This window comes from Plectropomus leopardus, chromosome 1 (assembly GCF_026936395.1).
Source record: "Plectropomus leopardus strain MGB_pleo_1.0 chromosome 1, ASM2693639v1, whole genome shotgun sequence".
Lineage (NCBI taxonomy): Eukaryota > Metazoa > Chordata > Actinopteri > Perciformes > Serranidae > Plectropomus > Plectropomus leopardus.
The window spans coordinates 23780964-23805108 of NC_142176.1; the positions used below are offsets into that span (position 1 = coordinate 23780964).

Genomic DNA, 24145 nt, shown 5'->3' on the forward strand with positions numbered 1-24145 from the left:
TCTGTTTTCAAAATGATCTGTTTATCATCAAGTTTTGGTAAAAAATACAAAACAGCCACATAGAAAAAAAGCATCAATATCTTCCTCAACATGTCAATGTTAATTACATCTTACTTAAGCCATCTTTAAATAGTAATATGAAAATGTTACACATCATTTGTCGCGGCTGCAGTGAGAGGTAACAATCGACTGTGTGTGTGTATGTTTAAAGATGCAGAGTGTAACCAAAGTGGTCCAACTGTAGATTGTTTTGTGTTTGCAGACATCAAATATTTACCAGTTACTGTTTATCAGGCAGTGCAACTGTTGTGTTGGTAATGCTTGTGGGTCTCGGCATAAACACACTGAAGGAAGCCTCCTTTTCACTATTTTCAGTTTGATCTATTCAAATAGGTGAGGCGATAAAAAAACTGTATTTTGTCATGCAGCTGTTTTTCCTTCCTCAGTGTGTCTGAAAACATTAATAGTTCAAAAAATAAAGATCACTCCCACCAAGATTATTTGAGGTTAGTTTGATGTTCAGTTCCAGATTTATATATATTTATTTGGGAACTTATTATTACTTTAAGTTTGATAGTCTGATCCAAATTGATTTATTTATGTATTGCTTTGACTTTATAAAAAAAAGAGTTTCACAAGTGGGTGTGTTGAGGTGATATTGGCCAATTAATCATCAATCAACTTCTTCCTGTTTTAAACTATTGTTATTATATCGGCCTTTAAATATCCACTATTGGTCAACCTCAAGTCAGATTTATTTATTTTAAAAAAAACTGTCTCAGGAAAAAAAAAAACAAATGTACTCTCTCAGTAATAACTGTGTTAAAACTCTTAACATTGGATGGTATCCATAAGCTGTTAGGTCGCATTTCCCATTTAAAATTTTAAAAAATTACATATATACATAGTCTTTTTATAGCAAGAACATTTGAATTTAATTAAATTGAAGTGTAGACGTTGAGAGTGCTTGCTGTGACAGCTCAAACCGTGTACTTGTCCTCCCCTTGCCTCTGTGCTTTGTGGTAGTGGGTGTAGCTGCTGTACAGCTCATTAAACACCTCTCTGACTCCCATCTGCAGTCCGGCTGTCAGAAACTTAATATCCTGCTCCATGCACAGGTCCAGTATCCGATAGATCCCCTCCGTTAGATGCAACTTGACATCTGGCCGCAGAGTAACCTGCAGAGGTAAATAAGAGGGCAGTTATGATGAAAAAGGAGACGTGAGCAGATGAGACAAAGGGTGAAAGGACCAGAATTTAAAATCTGATATCTATTTCATAAATCATATCTCTGTTTCACCATCAGTAGGCTCAGTTACACCAGACAGCAATGATCCTTCCAGTTTCTCTCTCTCTCTTTCTTACTCTCACACACACACACACACACACACGTGCACACACACTCCAAGGCTTACACATTATGGAGATCACGTTTTTTCTTCTTCTTACTTGATTGCTAGCAACATGATACTATGCGTCTACACACAGCCGGGGGGGACGCCCTGAGGGCAAACATATCAAGACACAGATTATAATATAAGTCTCACATCTAGCTTCATAACCATGACGAGAGTCAATTAGTGTGCCTTCAAAGGACAGCGACGTCATCCATCCTGCCAAAATATGTGTTAATACAAATATTAAAAGCAGGACTACAAAGGGACGATGCTAATGATTGATTAATAACTCCTGTTTGAAACATCAAATATTCAACGAGGCATATGGAGCAGAGGCTCGGTTATAAAGAAATGGTCCATAAACCTCGATTTACACCCCCAGGGCCTCAGAGAGAAGGCCACCCTAAAGAGGATCAATGAAATATCATAACATTATTGCTGTTGTGCATATTTTAGAATAGGTAGATGTGGTATACTGTAACCAATTCACTTCAAAGTAATACTTTATTCTTTGGAATTAATTAAATCTAATGTACTTTATTTACGTTTTATTTGCAAAGGCACAATGAACATTAATCCACATTCAGACAAATGGAAATGCAACTGAGTTAGCTGAAAAGCTACTTTTTATCATTATTCCCTTTGCCTGATGTTACAGGCGTCCTAGAATAATAATTTAAATACGTTTTGGCCACTATTGCTCTGAACTGATCTGGAAAGTGGAAAGTAGAATTTTTTAAAACATGCTGAGGTTAAGATCTGAAAAAGTCCACACACTTATAACTTTATAACTGTGTGACAGAAGCAATTAACCAATGCAATGCCAGCTTTACTCTCTTTCTCCAACAACACACAAATGTGCAAGTCCACACACACACACACACACACACACACACACACACACACACACACACACACACACACACACACACACACACAACAGACAGAAACATTACAGAAAGTGGGGTTTGGATGCAGTTTTGACTTGTTGCACTTGAGGGAAGTGGGAAAAGTTTCAGTTGTGTGTTACACTTTTTCAGTTCAAGTACCTGTTGGGCTTCAGAGTTCCCAGTATTTTTTAAAACAATGCTGCACAACACTTTAACTGCACCACTAAGCCAACTTAATTTGGAAGTCATGAAGAAATAAGGGTTATTAGAGAGAAATTTGAGAAAAGGATGCACACATAAAAATGTACATATGTAAATGTACAAACATACTTTACGTAATTTTCCAAAAGAGACAGAAACACCTTTTGTGCTCTGTGAACACTGCAAAACAGGCCGAGATAAATTTAACAGTATCTGGTTATTTTCCCTCTTACTTCATGTCCTCACAGGTGTGAACACATCCATGACCTGATGGTCGGTACAGTTGGCTGGACAACATTGCTCCAACCTTTGACACACATCATGAAGGTGACAGTCACTCTGTGCTGGAGACTGAGCCTGTTAAATGATCTGATAAGACACATCGCTCACCTGACGACAGACTTCATGAAGAGAACAGCCCATTACAGGTTTTCAGCAAAGTTCTGTATCAAATATCATGTAGTGTAGTCTGCCAACGTTACATTTAATGCCTCACTGACTGTCCTGATACCTGGTGGTGTTATCATAATCGGATCTAGATTCTGTGAATTTTCTGGGGCTGAAAAATGAAGGCAATGCCTACGTGCCATAAACTGCAGTTCTTCTAATGGCCACTTGAGGCTGGCTCCAAGAGCAGGTCTGGTTGACTTGCGTACGTACACAGAGCTATGTGGAAACGAGGCAGTAAGACACAGATGTTGGTTATGAATTGTAAATTTGCATCCCTTTTACTATGTACCATTGTTACTTCATTTTAGGTTCCATCCCACAACTTCTTCTTGTTTTGTCGGTACTATTGTGACTGAAGACTACAGTTGAGTTTATGAGACATCTGTAGTCCCTTTTCATCTCTGCATGAAGCTACGCTTTGGGAAATTCAGGCCTGTGGTTTTGAGGAAGAACACACGAAAAAAAACAAAAAACCTGGTTCTGGTGCATCAATTCAGATCCCTTTCTCTTTATATTGTTTATCATGAGTCCGACAATGTTGTGGAAGCGCAATGCTAAATAAATTAGTGGAGTACTCTTTTAATTGGGGTTTCAACAGAATAACAAGTCAAACATGTTCAATATGAAAACGAATTCACAAAGTGCACCAGCATAGAAACTGTTTGTGTAACGGCAGCTCCACTCTGGTCCAATAACACCTGGCTGCTGCACAGAAAGTTCAGTTCAGGCAAAGAGCCATTAGAAACTGTTCTGACACAGAGACGGCTAAATTGCCTCTGACTTACAAAGAGGTCCATCTCTTTGAGAAGCCCCATTAAAAGCACAATAGAAATCCAATTTTAGGATTATTAGATGGCTCACACAGAGCTGAAAGGATCCCGAAACACCCCTTCCTCACTGTTCCTGTCTGTCTCTCTCTGTCTCTCTCTGCCTGTCTCCCTGCCTGTCTGGACGGGCACTCTCATGTCTTCCTCTCAATGTGTAACTGTGCTGGAAACTGCTGAGTCAGGTTGGCGTCATGTTAACTACAGTCTGGTAGCAGAGAGGAGCCGCGTTCACAGACCAGACGTGACTCACTGCGCTGTGGGAACATCCAGCCTAAAGCTTCATTCCAGCGCGTGGAGTTACAGTAATCCCGGACCAGTTCACTCACATTTGTGCACATTTACAATCTGGCCAATGGAAATACTTCCCCATCGCTGCGTCTGAGCGTCAGCATCTCCGTCACTCTGCTCGGCTGAATCTCGCCAGCTCAACGCACACCATGAGACAAACTGTGTTGGATCAAAGGATCAGCTGAGATCCTGCTGCCTCACTCATTTCATACATGTGTGCTTGTGTGTGTGTGTGTGTGTGTGTGTGTGTGTGTGTGTGTGTGTGTGTCACTCACAGCTGTGGAAAATCAGTGGGGATGACAGATGGGTTTGGATGAGGAAGCATGTTGACTTTGTAATATACTGTGACTACGTGTGTGTGTGTGTGTGTGTGTGTGTGTGTGTGTGTGTGTGTGTGTGTGTGTGTGTGTGTGTGTGTGTGTGTGTGTGTGTGTGTGTGTGTGTGTGTACCTTCTGCAGCTCCGTGACGTACTGAGCCACCATGAAGGCCGACAGCGTGGTGAAGCTCTCAGCGGTAGCAGCGATGTGAGAGTACATCCTCTCTATCAGTCTGGAGCACTGGAGGTATACGTCACCGTCTGGGTGTTAGAAAAACAGTGTTTACATGTGATAAACATGAGTTTTGTTTATTTAGCTATGATCCTCAGGTATGCCTGAGGAACTACAGCCTGGACTTTGGGGTTTGGATGCAGTTTTGATTTGTTGCACTTGAGGGAAGTGGGAAAAGTTTCAGTTGTGTGTTACACTTTTTCAGTTCAAGTACCTGTTGGGCTTCAGAGTTCCCAGTATTTTTTAAAACAATGCTGCACAACACTTTAACTGCACCACTAAGCCAACTTAATTTGGAAGCCATGAAGAAATAAGGGTTATTAGAGAGAAATTTGAGAAAAGGATGCACACATAAAAATGTAAACGTACTTTACGAAATTTTCCAAAAGAGCAGACTTATTGGCTTATGAATAAAAGTGTAGAAATTTCTGCACCAGGGCTCTGCAGTTTGGGTACTGCTGCTGAGTGAATATCAGAAACTGCCAACAGTTTGTGTTTGGGTGTGACACCACCCACTAGCACTTCCAGTAAAAGGAAAAGGGCAGAGAGACAAATTTAAATTAAAACTTAATACAGCTTCAAACTGGCTTTCTAGTTCATTTATATGAATTTACATGGTGCGATTTGTTATTTTATCCGCTGTTAATTCTTTGTTTGGAATAACAGGGTTTCTACCATCACGTCTTCAGGACATATAATTATGTTTAACTCTCTCAATCTACTGTTTTTCATTGTGTACTTTAAAGAGACAACCATCAACAACCTGCTTTTCTGAGTGGATTAAATCAAATCATTATCTTCACAAAGAAAACGGTATAAATGTTTCTTTCCAAAACCAATATTTTCCTCTCCACACTCATTTATGGTACTATATAACCAGTCTTGTCTGGATTTGTGTGTTACCTGTGTCACTGTCTCCTCTCTGCCGACCCTCCTGCATGATGGACGCCACCAGACGATAGAAGACATTTAAGAATGACGGCGCTGCACTCAACATCACCTGTACACATGAGAAGTACAGTTATTAAGTATATTTAGACAGTAAACATTTGTATTAGAGTTAACTGATATTGCATATGTTTGGGAATCCCTAAAAAACTAGGTATTTCTCTGGGCTGATGCTTCACATCCTGCGTTACACAGAGTGTGAATGATGCACGTTCTCATCAACTCACATTGGTTTGTCTTTACACTTTTTTGGATGAAATAGCAACATTTTAACCTAAAAAGTTGCTCATTAGCCATATCTTTACCTTTACCATGAGATTATACCAACAAAAGACTTCATGCTAGGTGTAACTTCAAACAGAGATGATTTTTATTTTTTCTGTGATCACTGATTTACCTTTCTATACTTAAGAGTTTTGCTCCTTGTACTGCTGGCACGGCTGAAACTAGATTTCCCTGCAGATCTGAATTTAAATGACTTTCACCTGACTGCTGATAAATTCTCAAATTGATTATGATGTACAGCTAAACAGGGCTAAAATATATTGACATTTGGACTGACTAAATTATGTTCAATAACAGAAATCCACTCAGTATCTTGCATCACGCCCAATCCAAACAGGCTCACAAGGCAGACTATCAATTTCCATGTTTACAGGATTGAGAACAAACATATAAATTATAGAAAAACATGAATACTATGATTCTGCATGCCTTCATATTTGTATTTAGTGTGAATTATTCTGTCTAGTTTGCCTAATTTTGCAAGTTTTAGAGATAAAACTAGCACATACAGACTCAGTCCAATTTCTCATTTTGATCAAAGCAAAACAATTCAGGATTTTGTTCTGCATTCTAACAAAGGTGCTGGCAGGTTGTGACATAAATTATTAACACGCATTCATGGGCTGCGATGGTCACGAAGCTCCCCGAGGCATGCGCCGCTACGTCCTGCAAAACCACGCCAAGTTTTCAGCGAGTCTTTTATATGTTTAGACACTCAATGCCGCTGCTGCCCTGTATCAGCACTGCTGCCTGCTGTTTCAGCCCCACCTCCACCCTCCACACCCTCCCTCTGGCTCCGGCTCAAGTGTGAGACATTTAATCATCACTTAATATCTCATGTAAACATATCTGTGGGGAGTGGTGAGGCTGGAGTCTAGAGGCGAAACTCTAACTACGTTCTGCTGTTGAAATATACAAATTCAAATGTGAGTTGTCCGACTGTTTCTCCGCTCTTTAAATACTGTAAATCTACTCAATTGGTTTTGCAAAGCCAAAGAATCTGGTAGAAAAGCTAACTACTAGAGCACCTTGGTAACCGAATAGTTATAGTGCATACCACGTAACTGCAACATAACCAGCTTAATTCCAGCTGTGGGACCTTGCATATCGTACCACCTGTTTCCAGTCTACTTTCATCAATCAATAAAAGGCAGAAAAAAAGAGAAAAGCTAACCACTTTGTTCTATAAGCTCTACATTCATGTATATGAAGAGATTTATTCTTGAGGATATTCAAACGACTTTACAGTGTATGACTCCCACTCTGCCACACCAACGCCTCCATCTTTGCTGGAGCTGTTTGCGCCCTCGGGACTTTGATTAAAGGGAAATGTGTAGAAAATTGTGCATAAGACATGTAGAATATTCCCACTTAATGGAGTGGTACATCCAAAGCACTTTGCAGCATGGAGAATATATGTTTTTTATTGTCAGGGTGTGGCAATGGGTCTTCCTAGATTTTAAGAAACTTATAGAAAAATTATAATGGAAATTAGGATGTAAGCAGTTGAGCAGAGAAATATTTTAATTTTGGATTAAACAGTCCTGTAATACCTGTCTATCACATCATTTTCACTGACTGAGTTGAAGCACAGCAACCATAAAGTTACAGTCCAAAAACTGACTGAGGTAAAAGTTGGATTCCCACAAGAGCTACGTTTGCATTTCTGTCCACACACCTCCCTCTGTTCTCTCCTCAGTCCTACAGTGGACTGAGGACGGATAAAGAGGGGGAGAGAGGGAGAGAGAATGTAAACGAGAGAGAGAGATGATGTCACCGGCTCTAATTGGAGCTCAGTAATGGTTTCCATCGACTTAAATCAGCTCCATGCCAACCACCACTGCATGCCAGCTCCCCTACCTCTCCTCCTTCCTCTCCGTCCTATCACACCTCCTCTCTCCAGCTCACTCCCCTCTTCTCTCCTTATTCCTATACTCACTCCTGAAACTTGCCTCGTGTGTCGCATTCAAATCACCTTCATCTTTTGTTCTGCTTCCCCCCTAATCTTTTTATCACGTTGTTTTTATTCCCCTCTCTTCCTCTATGAATGTACTCTCCTTTCCTCTCTTGCCTCCCCCCTCCCTCACTCCTCTTCTTCACTGCTGTCTTCTGTCCTCACAAACATCTGATATCAGTTAGCTGCGTTTGATTTAATGCAGCTGCCCCGTTTCAGTCGCTCTATGTCACCGTTTCTGTACTAAAAAAAAAAAAAAAAAAAAATCAACATGTCAAAGAGCGAGCGACTAAAAAATTATCACATTAACACCATTATAACATGAACGCAGCACACACACCAAAATAAGAGGCTGCGTGTGGGCTGGAATGTGGATCCCCATTTAAAAGTTTTACATTTCTAGTAAAATGTCTCTCTATAGGGAAGCAATGTTCTTTCTTTGAAATTTTGGGTGCAATGCAAACACTTCCAGTAAAAGCTGAGAAATTGGACGTTATGAGGTTTTCGTGCAGCTGCAGGATGACTCTGGTGAGCTGCAATATCCTTTCTTTAAAAGCGACATTCCTCTGGGGCATCCTGTGGGCTCAGCTGCACAGTTTCAGGCACAAGACACAATTTTCTTTGAATCAGGGTTCACATTACAATATGGATATAGCCTTTTAAAGAGGTGATACTGTTTGATAATTGTCAACTTTTATAAAGCAATTCAACCTTTAATTATTTTTTTTTTGCTACAAAGACATCAGTCTGTCATTACATAATCTTTGATGTAGTGCACAGAAAGGTGTTTGTTACTCAGCAAACCATCAACGATGTGAACAGCAGAAACACCTCTCAGTGTGATGCAGCAGAGTTTAACAGCATCAAGCTACAGCCTCCAAACTGACCATAAAGTTGAATCAACGCCTCTCTAAAACAGTTACAACAAAAACTGAACATTATAAATTTAATAGAGATAGGATTTATTGCAGCATTGTTGGATTACTAGACTTCATTAGTTTCAGCTACATGTACCTAATAAACTGACAACCGAGTGCAGAAATGTATCATAATTCCTTAACGTTCTCTCTGTAATACTTTAATAGTCTCATGGTTACATGATGCATATTTTATGTTTGTTTTTTTTCTTGCACACATTCACACATTTGTGCCAGAATAATTGGTTGCCATGTGTGTGATTACATGATATGTGCTCATAATATAAGGGTGACCTTGAATAGTCGCAGTCCTGGGAAAAAATAGTTATGAAACAAAGGATCACTCCATTCAGGCTACATGTGGGTGCAGAATGTCTGATGTAACGGAGAACTGCTTGGTTTCTACCAACATATCATAGCCTATTTTGACATGCATTTATTAATCAGAGCATTCACACAAAAATGAAGCATTCACAGAGCGCCAAACAGTTTCTTTCTTTTTTAGAGAGATGACAGGAAAGTGGCATGAGAGAGCGTGAGGATGACATGCAGCAAAGGGCCGCCGGTCAGACTCAGACCCCGGGGACGAGGACATATAGCCTTTGAATATGAGTCTTGCGCTCTACCAACTGAGATAACCTGCGCCCCACGCTCAACATTTTCTGATCTAATAAACAACTCTCAGTGAGGGGAGGATTAAAACAGCTGTTTCTCTCTGAGAGAAAGTCAAAAGTTTTGTTTACAACTACTGAGAGGGAATCAGGAACCTAACTAAGTGATGTGTTCTGTCTGTTTGTCTGTCTATCTATCCATCAATCTCCTCTGCTCCCTCTCAGTATTGTGGACAGTGCTACTGCTGCACCGACACACAGCACAAACCTACAGTGCACGAGCATCAACACTGGTAAATGGAATACATCCCATGATGAAATACGCTCTAATGTCTTGTCAAGAAGACAAATTGTTTAATTAGCTGTTTCAGCTTTTTGTCTGGTGTGGAAAAAGATGGAAACTAATGTCACAAATGAGAATATGGATCAGTGAGCAAAAAGAAAATATGATACAATGACAAATCAGATTTGACGATGCAAATTTAGTCAGGGACACCGCTAGTTTATCTCTCACTCTGACTTATTTTTCCTTTGAAAACATTACCACAACTTGTTGTAGAGGCCAAATTAAACCCCTTTAGCTAACCTGCTACACCTAACCTTTGACATTATTGCCATACAAATAAATTACTACATCCTTTTTAGATTCATTTCCAAGAGCCTCAAGTGGACAGCCAAGACACAACACTGTTCACACCTGTGCCTATCAAGCATCTCCAGCTGACCACTTGTGTTCACATTTTGTTAGTGTCCCGTCCACAGTTATTATGTCCACACTTTTGCTCGCTGCTCTATTGCATGCTCACTAATCAAATTAGTGGCTGTGTCATTGTGTCAGTGCAGCTGGTGACATCGCTGTCAGCAGAGTTTAACACGTCTCCTTCCACAGGACAAAACGATGGATGATCAACACGTCATCCAACTCGACATAAAAAGAGTGTTAGCATGCTGTAACGTAAACATCACCAAATCCTGCACTGATGATGTAGACCCTGCTAAGGACGCATCAGAATCCTTTAGTGTTAACACTGAAAAAGAAATGTTTCCCGGACCACCTCAGCAAGTGGTTTAAGTGATTGCATCGCAGTGCGTTTTGGTGGTCGTTTACATCTGTATTTAGTGCTGTCCACTTGTGATCAGATCACCCAAAATGCATGTTAATATTAGGTCTAAACAGGGCCCATGTTTTCTTGCAAATCCATTTACTCCCTCCATTAACCCTTTCCCCTTTGCCTCTTCATACCTGAGGATGACACTGGATGATGGCAAACAGCGTCTCATGAACAGCCAGGAACGCTGACTGGTAGACGGGTGGGGTCAAATGGTCGAGGGGCACCGACTGGAGCGCACCGAGGACCACAATCACATGATGAGGGTTGGTGATGAGCCCCTCCCCCTGACGCAGCAGTGATGTCATCGACATCACCGTAGGAACGGTAAAGGGAAGAGTCAAAGAGACATCTTCAGTGGATGACTTTACCAAGAACTGCAACACAAAGAGAAACAAGTGGGAAAAGCACAGGCGTTACTGATTACATTAACAATGGGTCTGCTCTATTCAAGGAAGCTCAAAATAAAGAAGCTAAATGGAATTCAGCCGTCACTCATTTCATTATTCATACCTGTGCTTTTTCTGACAAGTCAACATGTACACGAAAACTCTCACAAGCCTCCAAGGAAAATGGTAAACACTTTAACGTATAGATTGATGGGGGTCTGCATTTAACAACAACAAAACTATATCAAAACTTTTTTTTACAAACTCACCGAAACTTCTGCAGTATAATCCAAGTCTCATTTATTCGGTCGTATGCTCAGTTCTTCTCAATCACATGGATTTTTACTAAAACCTTGCCGTATGAAACTGAACAGACAGTAAAAGAGACAGACTCTACTCCTAAGGTCTTTTTTATTGAAGATGCGTGTTTGGGAAGTACTGAGAATATGATCGGATATGACTTGGATTACACTGCACGAATTCAGTCGGTTTGTAAACAGATGTTTTGATATGGTTTTGCTGTTGTTGAAGCTGGTCCCCAATAAATCAATAACTTCACTAATTTCCATGGAGGCATACAAAAACGGTTTTCTTCATAGTTTCAAGGTCACACAACCAAATGATCGTTTTGTAGGTAAAGCAATCCTTTAAATTAAGATGATTTAAGACGAAAGTCTCCCGAATAATCTAAAGACAGAAACAACAGAGCAGGCAGATGACAGACATATGGACACAGTAAGTGTAACTAACAGAGACAGAACAGCATGGATAGCATATTTAAGTGCTTTGTGTGTGTGTGTGTGTGTGTGTGTGTGTGTGTGTGTGTGTGTGTACAGTATGGTTAAGCAGATTGCTGTGTTGTCTGTCTGCTCCACCCAGCAGGCCCGACGAAAAAGTCATTGACCGAAAAGAGCCACAGTGAAAATTACAATGAGCGGAAATCAGCAGACGGCGACTGTCATTTGGCCGCTGAGTCACTCAAGACGGCTGTCACATGTAGCTCCAGCACACTGTCGCTAAAATAATTACTGATGTAAAGCCAGAGAACATACTGTAAAATACTCTCAGCGTGGTACTGTCCCCTGCCTGTCTCAACATTTCAGTAAAAGTCACTGAAAGAAGTCGTGCTTAGTGATTTTCCACTCATCTACACATGCAAGAAAAAGATTAGAAAAGATTTAATGACAGCTATTTCATTGGTGCTAAGGGATTCTTCTATCCAAATAAATGTGGCAAAGAACAAAGAAATGTTTGTTGATTTTCGAAGGAGGGTCCTCCCTGTGCCCCTGCACCAAGAGTGATTAAGAGTGAATCAGTGTCAGCAGTGCAGCAGTACAAGTATTTGGGCACTGTCCCACACAGGAAGATTAAATGTGATGCAGACGCTGTATGTAAAAACACAAATCATCGATGACTCTTTTTATAGAAGTTGGGAGGATTTAATGTGGACATGAGACTGATTAAACCTTTTATGTTTCTGATGTTGAGTCTGTTGTTTCTTTTTCTTTGATTTGCTGGTTTGGCAGCCTTTGTATATGTTGTTTTCACATATTCGTTTATTGAATTTATGAAACAAACATACAATTCCTATTGAACATAGAAGGCACACACACACATGTTCAAGAGAAACATGTAAAAAAAAAAACAACCATAAAGCTGAGCCGTAAGATTACTGGTGCTTCAGTTAATGACCTTCAGCACCTCTGTGAAATGAGGGTCATCTCAAAGGACCTTCAGCGTCATTTATATGCTGAGTTCCAGATGCTTCCATCAGAGCTGTGGTGTTGTGTTTGTTTTTGTTTTTAACTATAACCTTGGATGTCATTTCATTTGGTCTTCTTTTTTCTATTTTCCATGATTCATGGTAACAGTGTAGGAAATATGAATCTTGTATTTTGTATTTTGTAATGTATAGATTTATGCTGGACTACTTTCTGTAAAGCAAGTCGCCCCTCGAGGACATTCAAGTTTTTTGAATCTTTGAACCTTGAAAAGTGGTGAGGTTCTTTTTTGGGGATAAAAGGCCTTTAGACAACATCACATCACAGACATATGCCACCACAATACTCTTCAGATCATTTTAGGTTAGAAGGCAGCTCCTCCTGTCAGGTCGGTAGAGAAACTGCAATCAAAAAATATTATGCTGTTTACCACTCCTGGGGCAAGATGCATAAAACTCTGTCTATATTCATGACTAAAACTGTGTGTACGCACAAAAATAAAGAAATGTGCATTCTTTTCACTGGTTTATAAACACGCACGTATGCCTGATACTGGTTTATAAATGTCAAATCACTGTAGCGCTGGCTGCACATGCACAAGCCTCTTCTCCACTCCTACAGTTCACCATAAACTGATGTAGAAATGCAGTTAAAAATCACTTTGCATATCGATAATTGTGCCGACTGCGCCATTAATTAGACCAGTCAATGAGAAATACGAAAAAGAACAAGTGTAGTTTCATCAAATGTGTTGCATCAGCAAGATTCTCCAACATTTGATATTTGTAATGACCATACCGCAAATATAGTAATTGTGCCAAAAAGATCATCATTGTGGTAAAATCTCAATCACTGTTACTGTTCAACATCCAAAGGCTGATCAATAATTCACTCGCAGCGCTCATGTTGTACCAAATGTTCACCAAATCCTTTAACGACTCAGGATCAAACTAAACAATCATTGACAAGGGAGATGATGGCTCATATGTAAATGTGAATTCTTTTTTAAGGTAAATTAAAAAAAAGAATGATGGAATTCACTGATGAATAAATTAAAATCAAATTTATAAATGCATCTTTGAAATTTTCCAGAACCCTGTGTAGCCTGCAAAAATAATAACACCCATAATACCAGTCTCTTGGCTTGTAACAAATCTCCCCCTTATCATATAACCCTCAGCTATCTCCACTAAAGCCTGCTATGAAGAATACATGAGGTACGCACGTTATTACTTTATAAACATAAGCTTATCTGTGGTGAAGTGTACGCATGCACGCTTTTTGTACATACACATCGTTCATAAATCTGGCCACTGACGTTTGGACATATTCAAACACTTTGAACAAAAACATATGCAGTACAAGGCCTGATATGATGGCAACTGCAAAATGACTAAACTGACCAGAACAACACATCCTCACATCAAAATTCACAAAACTTTGTTCAAGTGCACGTATGTGTGCACATCTGTCTATAAATAACATATGCCTATGTGTGTGTGCCCACTGAAGTAAATTCTCTTATTGCAACATATGACTCAGCATATGACTCAACGTGTGTGTGTGTGTGTGTGTGTGTGTGTGTGTGTGTGTGTTTGTTTTTGTTTCTTACCACCATAGCAGATAGAATCTGTGGTGCAATGAGCCACAGAGCTTTAGAGCACGGCTCAGGTATCTGACAACAGGAAAGCAGCTTAATGATGATTACTGCAGATAGCACCTCCTGCAGAACAGTAAAGGAGGAGGGAGGGTGAGAAAACAGTTCATTTGCTAGATATTTAATATCACAGCAAAAATGATACACGGTGGAGAAAAAAAGAAATAGAAACACCCTATAATTATGTAAGACAGCTCTTTCTGTAAAACATTACAATAACATCCCAGAAAAAAATGATATTGGACAAAATTTAAACAGTTTCTGAGATATTTAAACATTAAACAACAAAGGTATCCAAGTTATCAGGATGGAGCCTAGCTTCTGCTTCTGTATTTGGAGTCGCTCTACAAAACGTAAAGGTTAGTCAGGCAAAAAAAAAATGATCTTGATCATGATCATCTCCTTTACCTAGACGACTTTTACTGCTTAAATGAAAGGAAAAAAATTCCTCCAACGTTTAAGCGATGGATTAAAGACCTTATAAGCATCTGACTTTCCTTATTATACATAATTTACCTCATTTTTGTAATTTTCTACTCATTTTGAAATTTGCTATTGTTTCTGTGCTAATTTTTTTGTCTGTTAAATTTTGTAAATCTCATATTTTATTTTGTGTCTGACCTACTATCATGGTCACATTTAATTTCTTAATATATACCTGTAATTGTCTGTGTGACTGTTGTTCTGTTTGCTGAATGGTATAGTGGGGATAGGGCTCTATTGGAGAAACACTCAGAGTGGGGGCACATACTGTATTTTATTCTAATAATATCCTTGCTAAACTGTATTTGTATAACTTTAAATGCTAAAAAAAGATCTTGAGCATTACGGATTGAGCCTCACCCTGTAGTTTCCTGCCCTCAGCTTGCCCGTGTCCAGTCTCTCTCTGATCAGCAACAGCAGCAGGTTGAACCGACCCATCGTACTTTTCTCCAGCAGGTGGCGCAGCAGCTCCTGCACAGCTGGCTCCAGCTCATAAACATCATCTGCAGAAAGCCAAGAGGCTGAAATCAAAGAGAAAGTGTGACTCCATCCAGTCAAATCGACAATTAAGTGTGTTAGGCTCTAAATGAAATTGTCAGAGAGATATTAATTCATCCATAACATTTCTGGGAGGACACAGGGGACACACCCTCATTGATATTTTAAAAATGTGCATTTTCTCCCCAAATTTAAAAATGAAAGCAGCTTGTATAAGGACTTGTATTTTGACAAAATGTAAGATATTTACACCATAAATTGATGCAGAAACAGCACAAATTATTACTCAAGAATGCAAAAAATGTTTAAATGTTTGATGTTCAAAATGTTCAGGTGTCTTTTCTGTTTCACGTGTCCCCCCTCCAATATGACCTTGACTTCAACTATGTGCTAATTTTTTGAGTCTGCAGTGACGTTGCATTGGCCTGCATTATATAGAGTCTTGTTTCTAATGCTTTTCCCACCCTAGTTTTAATAAAGGGGGACAAAATGTTTCAATATAAAGTATACAGTTACCCTGATGTCAAACTTTTAGATGTAATGCCAAAAATAGATTCCATGTGAAGATTTGTTGTTTGATCTGCTTTGATTTTATGTCAATTATTACGTCACCTCTATAAAAAGAAAAAAAAAAACCTCTCCAAATAGACTACACAAGCACTAACTTACTGAAACAGGAGAAACCGCTTGCATGGAATAAACTAAATACAATCACTCTTAAGCTCGTGTCAGTGTGTGCAATATGCAGATGTAATTAATGAAAGACAAACACTGACTGATTGCACGGGCGCATGACATGTTTGTTCTCCATGAGTTTACCTGTCAGCAGTGTGTGCACACACTGCAGAATTTGCATGTACAGCTGATCCAGCTTCTCTCCGCTCTTTGTCTCCTGACCTTGCTCCTCCACTGTCTCTCCTCTCGTCTTCTCTGCTGCTTTGTAGAAAGCGGACAGGAAATGGAGAGAGGAAACTAGGAAGTCCATCGGCCTGTGGGCACAAATTATTTCTTTGAGGATCTGTTGGCAGAAGCCGTGATAGAGGCTCATATGACTGAGGGTGAGCCGGGTGTCATTCTGCTCATCCTCCATTGGCAGCGAGGACAGTTCACACTGCAGCATGACAGTAACAACTTCTACTACGAAGGCTTGACCGAGGACGCTGGCTGGCTGGATGGCTGATTGACTGACAGTCTGGGGCTTTAGGACGGACTCAACAGCTGCTCCCAATGAGGCCGTCGTTCTTGTGAGCATCTGAGTCAGAGTTTGATCCATTGGTTTACTCCTTCCCAAGTTAGAGGTCATCACCTGGGAAAACGAGGTCAGCGATGCCAGCAGGAGATGAACAGACGAAATGGTCGCTCCTGCTGGACTAGGTGCCATTTCCTTACTGGTAAGATAGGAGGCAAACTGGTCTAGGTTGAGTCGAACGCTGCTGTTTCTGCTTATAATCAACTGGACCAGGGTTCTGATGAATCCCTGCACCGCTTTGATTAAATCCATCCAATCAGAGCTGCTTGTGGTTTGAAATCCTCCAATGTTACTACTCTGAAGTAGGGAGGACACACAGGCCTGCAGCAGAGTGCCACCATGGATGAGCTTCAAAACACTTTGGAAATTTTTACCCTCCAGGAGACAAGTCAAAATCCTGAGCAGTTTCACCTGGAAGATAGCATCACCTCCGGACTCAGGAGCCGTCTGCTCTGACTGACCGGAGGTGGAGGTGAGCATGAAGAGGAGGAGGAGGAAAGTAGAGGAGAGATCTTCTGAGTTCATCCCATCTGGGTTTAGGTTTGTTATGATTTGGAGTAGGTTTACCAGCTCCTTGCTTTGCGTGACAGTCAGCAACAAAGACGCCTCTCCAGTCTTTGAAGATGCCAATATATCCTCAACTATAGTCTCTTTTTTCACAAGTGTGGACAGAGGCTGGCTGGCATCTCCATTCTCCTGAAGCTTCAGGAGCGTAGCACACACCTTGGTTGCGTGAGCTGCCTTGAGGACACCAACAATCCTTTGTGTGATGGAACAAACTGTCGCAGAGAACAGCGAAGGCAACTCAGCGAGAACGGCGCTTTGAAGAAGTTGTGAAGATATGAGAGAGACAGTCAGACAGCCGGGCAGCCGGTCCTTTCCTGCGTCGTTCTGTCTGCTGAGGACTGAACTGACAAGTACATCTGCTATGCTGCCCATGTCTTCTCCGCTCAGGTAGGGAACTATCAAAGGCAGATTGGATGTGACAAGATACCAGTGTGCTACAAGGTATGAGCTGGCGTTCACACTCGATATCTGCCCGTCCCATACCTGCTCTCCATCCAGACGCAACTCTGATTTAGCTAAAATAAACTGGGCTGCTCTGTTCAGCAGTCCTGGGGTGCTGCGGTCAGAAAGTAAAGTCGGATCGAACAAAACATTCTTCATCTGTTGCAAAGTGAGGAGTTTGAGCAGCAAACAGCTCATGGGCCTGCAGGATGGTTGCAAAGATGCTGGAACGATCTCACCAGAGAGGAGTCTTTCCATTTGGATGAGGACTGGAGCAAGATCTTCAGTCTGACTGGCAGCTGCTGTTTGGATCAAGTCAAGAGATGTGTATTTGCTGCAGTGGATATTAAAAAGCGTGTCGACTTCCACCCAGGTGTATCTGAGGAGGAGAGCGGCCTCCTGGGTCTTCCGCTCCCACAGCACTCCTATTTTAGTCTCTGAAACCTTCTCTGACTCTTTGTGGTCCACATTCTTTTTGCCTTTCTTTGAGGTCTTTTGAACTGAGCTTGCTTTTACAGCTTTCTTCTCTGCTGACAGGTGCAGTAACTCCTTGACTACCTTTTGCATCTCCTCCATCAGGCCCTGACTCTGCCTAAGTATAGGAAGAGGAGAGGCATTATCTAAAGTCTTCACACTAAACATAACAACATGAAGCAGTTGGCTGAGGGAGAACAGCTTCCAAGATGCATCTTCTTTTTCTTGGTGCACCTTTATTTCTTTATTCCCCCCATCAATCTCCATCCTCTCTGCCTCTCTTTCCTCCTGCACCAGGTCAGGTAGTATATATCTCCTGATGCTGTCCAACACCAACGAGCAGATCTCTAGGCTCTGAGAAGTGGGAGCATCAAGAAGACAAGTGCTGAGGGAGGCGGAGACGCCCTCAGACAGCAGAGGAGGTCGGAGTTTGTCCAGTGCGGGCTGACAGATCACAGCCAGGAGCTCAGAGAAGAGGCGAGGCAGCTGACGGAGCTTAGTGTACGTCTGGAGGAGACTGCACACCATCAGCTGTTGGGAAACAAACATCTTGTCTCAGTCAAACATATTTTAAATTCTGCATGCGCACATATTAATTTCTCACCGTTTTGTGTGAGTAAATCACACAATGAGGGTTTAAGTTTTCCATAACTTTTGCCTTTATATATTTTTTCGCATTTCCATGGCTTTATTTAAGTAGTTTAAAATAGTTAGGCCTCTATAGCAAAATAGCCATTTAATGTTTAAAATTTAAGACCAATTTTCTGATAACCAATACTGAAGGACAATTTTGTTTACCCAAATGTTTACTGTAAGCAAAAAAGTTTGATTATCTACATCAAATGTAGAAAACAAAACAAAGCAAAAAAAGCTTTTTAGAATGGAACACATGGAAGACTACGGACATATTAAATTATCATAAAAGTCTCTACTGATTTGCAAAAAGAAGTGAGAAATATCTGGCATTTTTGGCTGTTTTTTGTGTTTCTCAATCTGCATGTGAGATTCCACGACTTGGATTGCCTTAATGAGAATTTTAGAAACAAATTTATTAAGATTTTTTTAAATATGTTACCAATTATTTTACAATTTAAGAAATGTAGAAAACTCTTCATAAAATCCCACTTCCCATGTCAGAGAATTTTTAAGACTTTTGTAAGGACAATTTAAGTCCATTCAATACCAATCAGGGCCTTATTTTTATCAGATTAATGAAATCAATGCCTTTTAGGACTTTAAAAGGATTCAAGTGAAACCTGGTTAATTGCAAAATTATTTTCACTGGGAAAAAAAATCATTTGTTTTTAATTTTATAACTTTTCCAGGAATGTCATGACCCTGAGAACATAGATTAGGATTTAAATCCAGACCTGTCTGGCCCGTTGCACTCGAGCTTCCATGCATTCAGAGTTAACCCAGGCAGAAGAACACAGCTGGTCCAGGTCCGGTTCAAGAATCAGATGGTTGAGACTCAACAGCACCTTTAAACAGCGGTACCATGCTGGGATGCTGAAGGGCAAGACAGAAAAAGTTTTCACTGTATGACCAACAAAAAGGTTACAAGAGAAGTCCAGACTAAAGACAATAAAAATACATCAAGGAGTGTTTTTTTTACTGTTTACCTTGGCTGGGCCTGGTTGAAGAGCATTTGTACCAGAGCTCTGTAAAATTTGAGTTGGACCTCTTTGTGTCTGATCCTGTCTGCTGCTACATTATAAATATCAGCGGACAGAGCCTGGCTGAGCAGGGCCTCCACAGCCAGCAGAGCCAGGCTCCAGCTCTGTGGGGAACTGAGGGAGGCTGGAGGAGACTTCTGCCCACACGACTCTGGCTGGTCCGCTTTGGCAGGTGAAAGCGAGTGTCCATCGAGACAGATGTCCAAGGCCGGGACCAGTCTGGAGAGGAAATAGAAACACAGCATCCTGTGGGGCTCCTCACTTTCGCCTCTCCCTTTTGCGTAGCTTTCCAGAAAGAACTTGAACAGCAGAGACAGCGTGTTTGACCTCACAGTGTAGTGCAGGCCCGGCTCACAGTAGCCCTGAGCATTCAGTTTGGAGAGTATGGCACTGACTGGCTTCAAGGGGCCTTTCGCCCCCCCAGGACCACGTTTCCCAGACTCCTCTTTGGATGGAAGGAGCTCCTCCTTGTAGGACGTCAGATGCTCAGAGGGGAAGAGAGCCAACTGAAGGATGGAGTCGATCTTGGTGCGGATGTCTCTCGACAGCTGCTGACGGAGGCACAGATGAGAGGGGGCGAATTCCCCTGAGGTCAGCAGGTGTCTGAGCAGCACTAACGGCTGGATGAGCTGGTTGGTTACCATGGTAAATACTCTGTTAGGATTGGCTTGTTGTCGTTGAACTGACAAATAACACGACAGCACCTGAAGCAACACCTCAAACAGTTTAGCTGCATGATTGTTTTCCTTTAGCTTCAGAGAGGATTTCTCAGCATCTAACCCTGGCTGATCGGGCTCAGTCTGTGAACCGTCCGCAGCTTCAGTCGGCTGAGTTTGTAAACACTCCGTCATCACCTCATCCTGACATGCGACAGCCTCATTCAGGAGGGGTTTTGGCTGTTGTAACTCCCGGCTGGCCAGTGAGCAGAGCTTTGCCAGGAGATCGACCATGAGTTCATACTTGGTGGTGAAGACAGATGAGAGCGCAGGAGAAGAGAGAAGGCCCTGACACACACTCAGTATGGTGGACACACACACCGGAGACTTAGAGCCGGCACATGCACACTCTTGGAGACGGTCAAGCAGCAGCTGGAGGCAAACAGAGAAAAGAGGTGTCGGTAAAACCTTCATTTATCAATGTCACGCTCTTTGTATAGTATCAATGTGTTACAGCCAAAGCACATGTCCACCATGCAATTATAGAGCAGACAGTCACTACAAAATAATTCCAAAAACAGTGTTGTTGCATTACAAACTTCACAATAAATTTGCAGTGGTGGTCTTATTAACCCTTTCAAACCTGTGAAAACTGCCTTGAACACGGGGAAGAGGCAAAAAGCAACCTAACAAGAAATGGCCCACAGATTTGCAAGAAATTAGTAAAAAAAATTACAAGTAAATTACCTGAAACAAGAAGAAAAAAGTGGAAAATGCATTTTACATTTTTTTCTTCCTTTTTTACTGTAACATAACTTAAATATATAACTAAGAAAATTAATTTTTGATAATATTTAATAACCCCCCAATTTATTTTCAGATCATTTCCCTGTAACTTTTCACTATTTTTTTTGCAGTTTGTCTGACATTTCTTGCCAGAGTGCTCATTGTGTTTTTCCCCTTGTTTTTAAAAGAAATCATACCAGTTTTCTCAGGTTTCAGAGGTTTAAGCTCGTGTAAAGGCATCTGACAGCAGCACAAGAAAAAGTAATGAAGCGCCAGGTTTTAAAGGGTTAAAGTCTTGCCAGTAGACCTGAGCCATGTTGAGCCTCAGGCTGACGGTCTTGCCCTGCTTGAGAAGCGAGTGGAGCTTGCGGCTGTGAAGCAGATCGTCAAGGTAACACCAGAGTCCTTCCAGAACACTCTGTGAAAACTCCACTTTCTGACTGTAGCGGCCCGTCAGCGCGTGAGTGCACCAGTCCAACAGCACCTACAGTGGAACGAAGGGTCAATGCGTGTACAAATAGATGGTAAACATTTATATGCTGCTTTTAAATGTATTTAAACAAACAATCTTTTCACAGCTATCCCAGAAATTACACTGAATGTTTCACAAACTTGTCAAATGAAACATTCAACAAGTTAGGACTGTGCAAATCCTTAATTTAGGCTCAAAACTTCAACATGCAGTAATCCACGTCTGTGAAGTGACTCTAAAAATCCATGCAAAAGAATTCCTTTATGCAAAACTTTACTAAAATCAATATAAAAATGAAAAGAAAAGGTGTTGGACAAACGATATCTACAGGTAATCCCCATTAAAGGTCCAGCGTGTAGGATTTAGGGGAATATGTTTCCATTAGTGTATAATCACCTGATAATGAAAACCGTTGTGTTTTTGTGACGTTAAAATGAGACGTTTATATCTACATAAGGAGCAAGTCCTCCTCCATGGTGACCGCCATGTTTCTAAAGCAGCCCAGAATAAACAAATCAAACACTGTCTCCAGATCTGGCCATTCACAACGGAAAAACACTGATTATTAAAATGTGCAACTTCTTTATACAATGTTTTTGTTTGTTTGAATGACCCAATCGTTTTGTTTTGGAGAGGAGGAGACGTCTGCAGATAATTCAACTCCAGAGAAAAAAAAATCTTAAGCTATCAGAGAAAAAAGGTGAGCACAAATCAACAGGTGCTCTTTGCAGACAGGCTAAACTGTGGGGGAGAGACGCTGGTTTGTCCTGAAAAATGAACACTGAAGGAATCCCAGCCGGGAGTTCATGCTTGGCAGACGAGAGAAGTTTCAGCTGGTTGTAATCTGTAATCCTCAACACTAGATGCCGCTAAATCCTGCATACTTCTCCTTTAAATGATCAACAAGGCTATTGTCCGTAATGATGCAGTCAGTAGCATTGGTCTTTATATAAAATACATTCTTGATTGAGGTCCAAAAATTACACTTAATCACCTCAGAAGAAAAAAATACAGCAGGGACTTCTCATTACTGAATGAGCATATAGTGAAGTGACTGCTCTTCTCTTCATTTGTTACCTGTTCCTTGTTGGGCAGCAGACACTGAGCGGAGATCCAAGCAAAACGTGCGAGCTTTAACTTGTCCTCCCAGGGAGTCTGAGGACTCTTCAACTTCAGATGGATACCCGAGTAGATGGCAGCCATCGCTGCAGCCGGTGCTCCTTCTGCACAGGTCTGCAGAGAGAGGATGGAGGAGTCAGGGTCAGCGGGAGGGAACATAGGTGCAGTGGTTGTAAGTATACAGTTCATTAACAGTGATAAACTATGAGTTTTGGGTAAGATTAGGAAAGAGGGTAAGGAAATCTATATTTATATCACAATAACATTAAAATGTATGTGCAGACACCAACCCACCAAGGAAAATAAAAATCCACCTCCACAGACACATACTAGACTGGACTGGACTAGGTTTTGTTAATCACACACTGGGGATATTCACATGTTACAGCTGCTCAAGAATCAGAGGCAAGAGAAAAAAAATGCCATAAAAAATAAAAATATTGCAAAAATACAAATAACATAATATCAAGAAATAGTATTAAAAAATCTGTATTCACCATATAGACCTGTCACTTATACAAATACTGTATGTTGGTTGATTGCTGCACTGGATAACTGAAGTACACACATGGCATGTAGTTTATTTACTGTCAAATATAAAAATATAGCCTATAAATATTACTGCAGATAATAATTGCACGGCATGTTACACAGAAATAAACATTGAAAAAGACACACATAACATATTAAAGTCTGAAGAAATAGATCGTTGTGAAAGGTGCTCATCAGGCAGTTTTTTTAGGCAGAGCAGCCAAAAACACCCAGATGTGTGACTTATTTTAGATATAAATATTTCTGCTTCTGCTTTTAATAACTTGCGGCCCTTAGCCCAACATATACGACCAGATCTTACAAACACCTATTTTCAACAAGATATTGGTAAAAAGTTCAAGGCAAAGGTAAATGGGTTTTTTTTTTCTCATTTTCAGGTCTGTTCAAGTCTGTCTGACACAGCTAGCGTCAGCGAGCTACACAGCATGTTCGAGCTACAGTCAGAATATTCGCTAACACGGAGCTGCGTCTCGTCCGCACGCAAGCAAAACATCACTGAGTTTTAATGTTCATTATTTAAGAGTAGTTACGCACACTCGTGCGAGCTTAGTTTGTTGCACTTACGACGTTTCAATCTGCACGTGTCTCCTGTTTTCAGACGTCGGTGAACTTTCAACTTTCACCCTGCCGGACAGACAGAAACAATCGAGACACGATTAAATCAACTGACCAGCGCCAAATACTCGCGTTTCGCCTTCTCTCACCACAGATCCTGGTAGAAATAATTACATTTAACCGATTTTTTTTCCTATTTATTATAAATTAGGTTAATTTCGAAATAAAATAATGTGTAGTATGTCAAAAAAGATTTGTAGATTATTTTTATTTTATAAATTGTATTTTGTTTTAGCAAATATTCCTTATAACCATATTCTTATGAACAAACGTATGCCTGTATGAACTAAATATAAACAACATAACATTACATTTCTTTGGACCTTTTCAAAACTCATTCACAAAACGACGCTGAAGTTAGTTT

At 40.7% G+C, this 24145-nt stretch overlaps 1 protein-coding gene across 2 annotated transcripts; it reads right to left on the reverse strand.

The window, feature by feature from the left end:
- Nucleotides 1-23809, reverse strand: urb2 (URB2 ribosome biogenesis homolog). Of its 2 annotated transcripts, none has more exons than XM_088078217.1 (12): nucleotides 23731-23809; nucleotides 22573-22728; nucleotides 21331-21507; nucleotides 19528-20669; nucleotides 19276-19414; nucleotides 15994-18436; nucleotides 15037-15179; nucleotides 14149-14259; nucleotides 10561-10803; nucleotides 5506-5602; nucleotides 4504-4631; nucleotides 1-1178 (listed from the first exon to the last, which is right to left on the reverse strand). In XM_088078217.1, exons 2-12 carry the CDS (start codon nucleotides 22696-22698, stop codon nucleotides 981-983), a joined length of 4947 nt encoding a protein of 1648 aa, XP_087934343.1. In that variant the 5' UTR covers nucleotides 22699-22728; nucleotides 23731-23809; the 3' UTR covers nucleotides 1-980. The 2 variants fall into 2 exon arrangements, with proteins under 2 accessions (XP_087934343.1, XP_042353413.2); XM_042497479.2 differs by having other exon boundaries at nucleotides 15037-15197.
- Nucleotides 23810-24145: the final 336 nt, after the last annotated feature.

What these genes read in the sequence shown, in the direction of transcription:
- urb2 (XM_042497479.2), bottom strand. Translation starts at nt 22,698, where the DNA reads ATGGCTGCCATCTACTCGGGTATCCATCTGAAGTTGAAGAGTCCTCAG. An exon ending in TGCTGCCCAACAAGGAACAG is followed by an intron (nt 21,508 to 22,572) that starts GTAACAAATGAA and finishes GTTCCACTGTAG; the next exon opens with GTGCTGTTGGACTGGTGCAC. An exon ending in TCATCCAGTGTCATCCTCAG is followed by an intron (nt 5,603 to 10,560) that starts GTATGAAGAGGC and finishes TCATGTGTACAG; the next exon opens with GTGATGTTGAGTGCAGCGCC.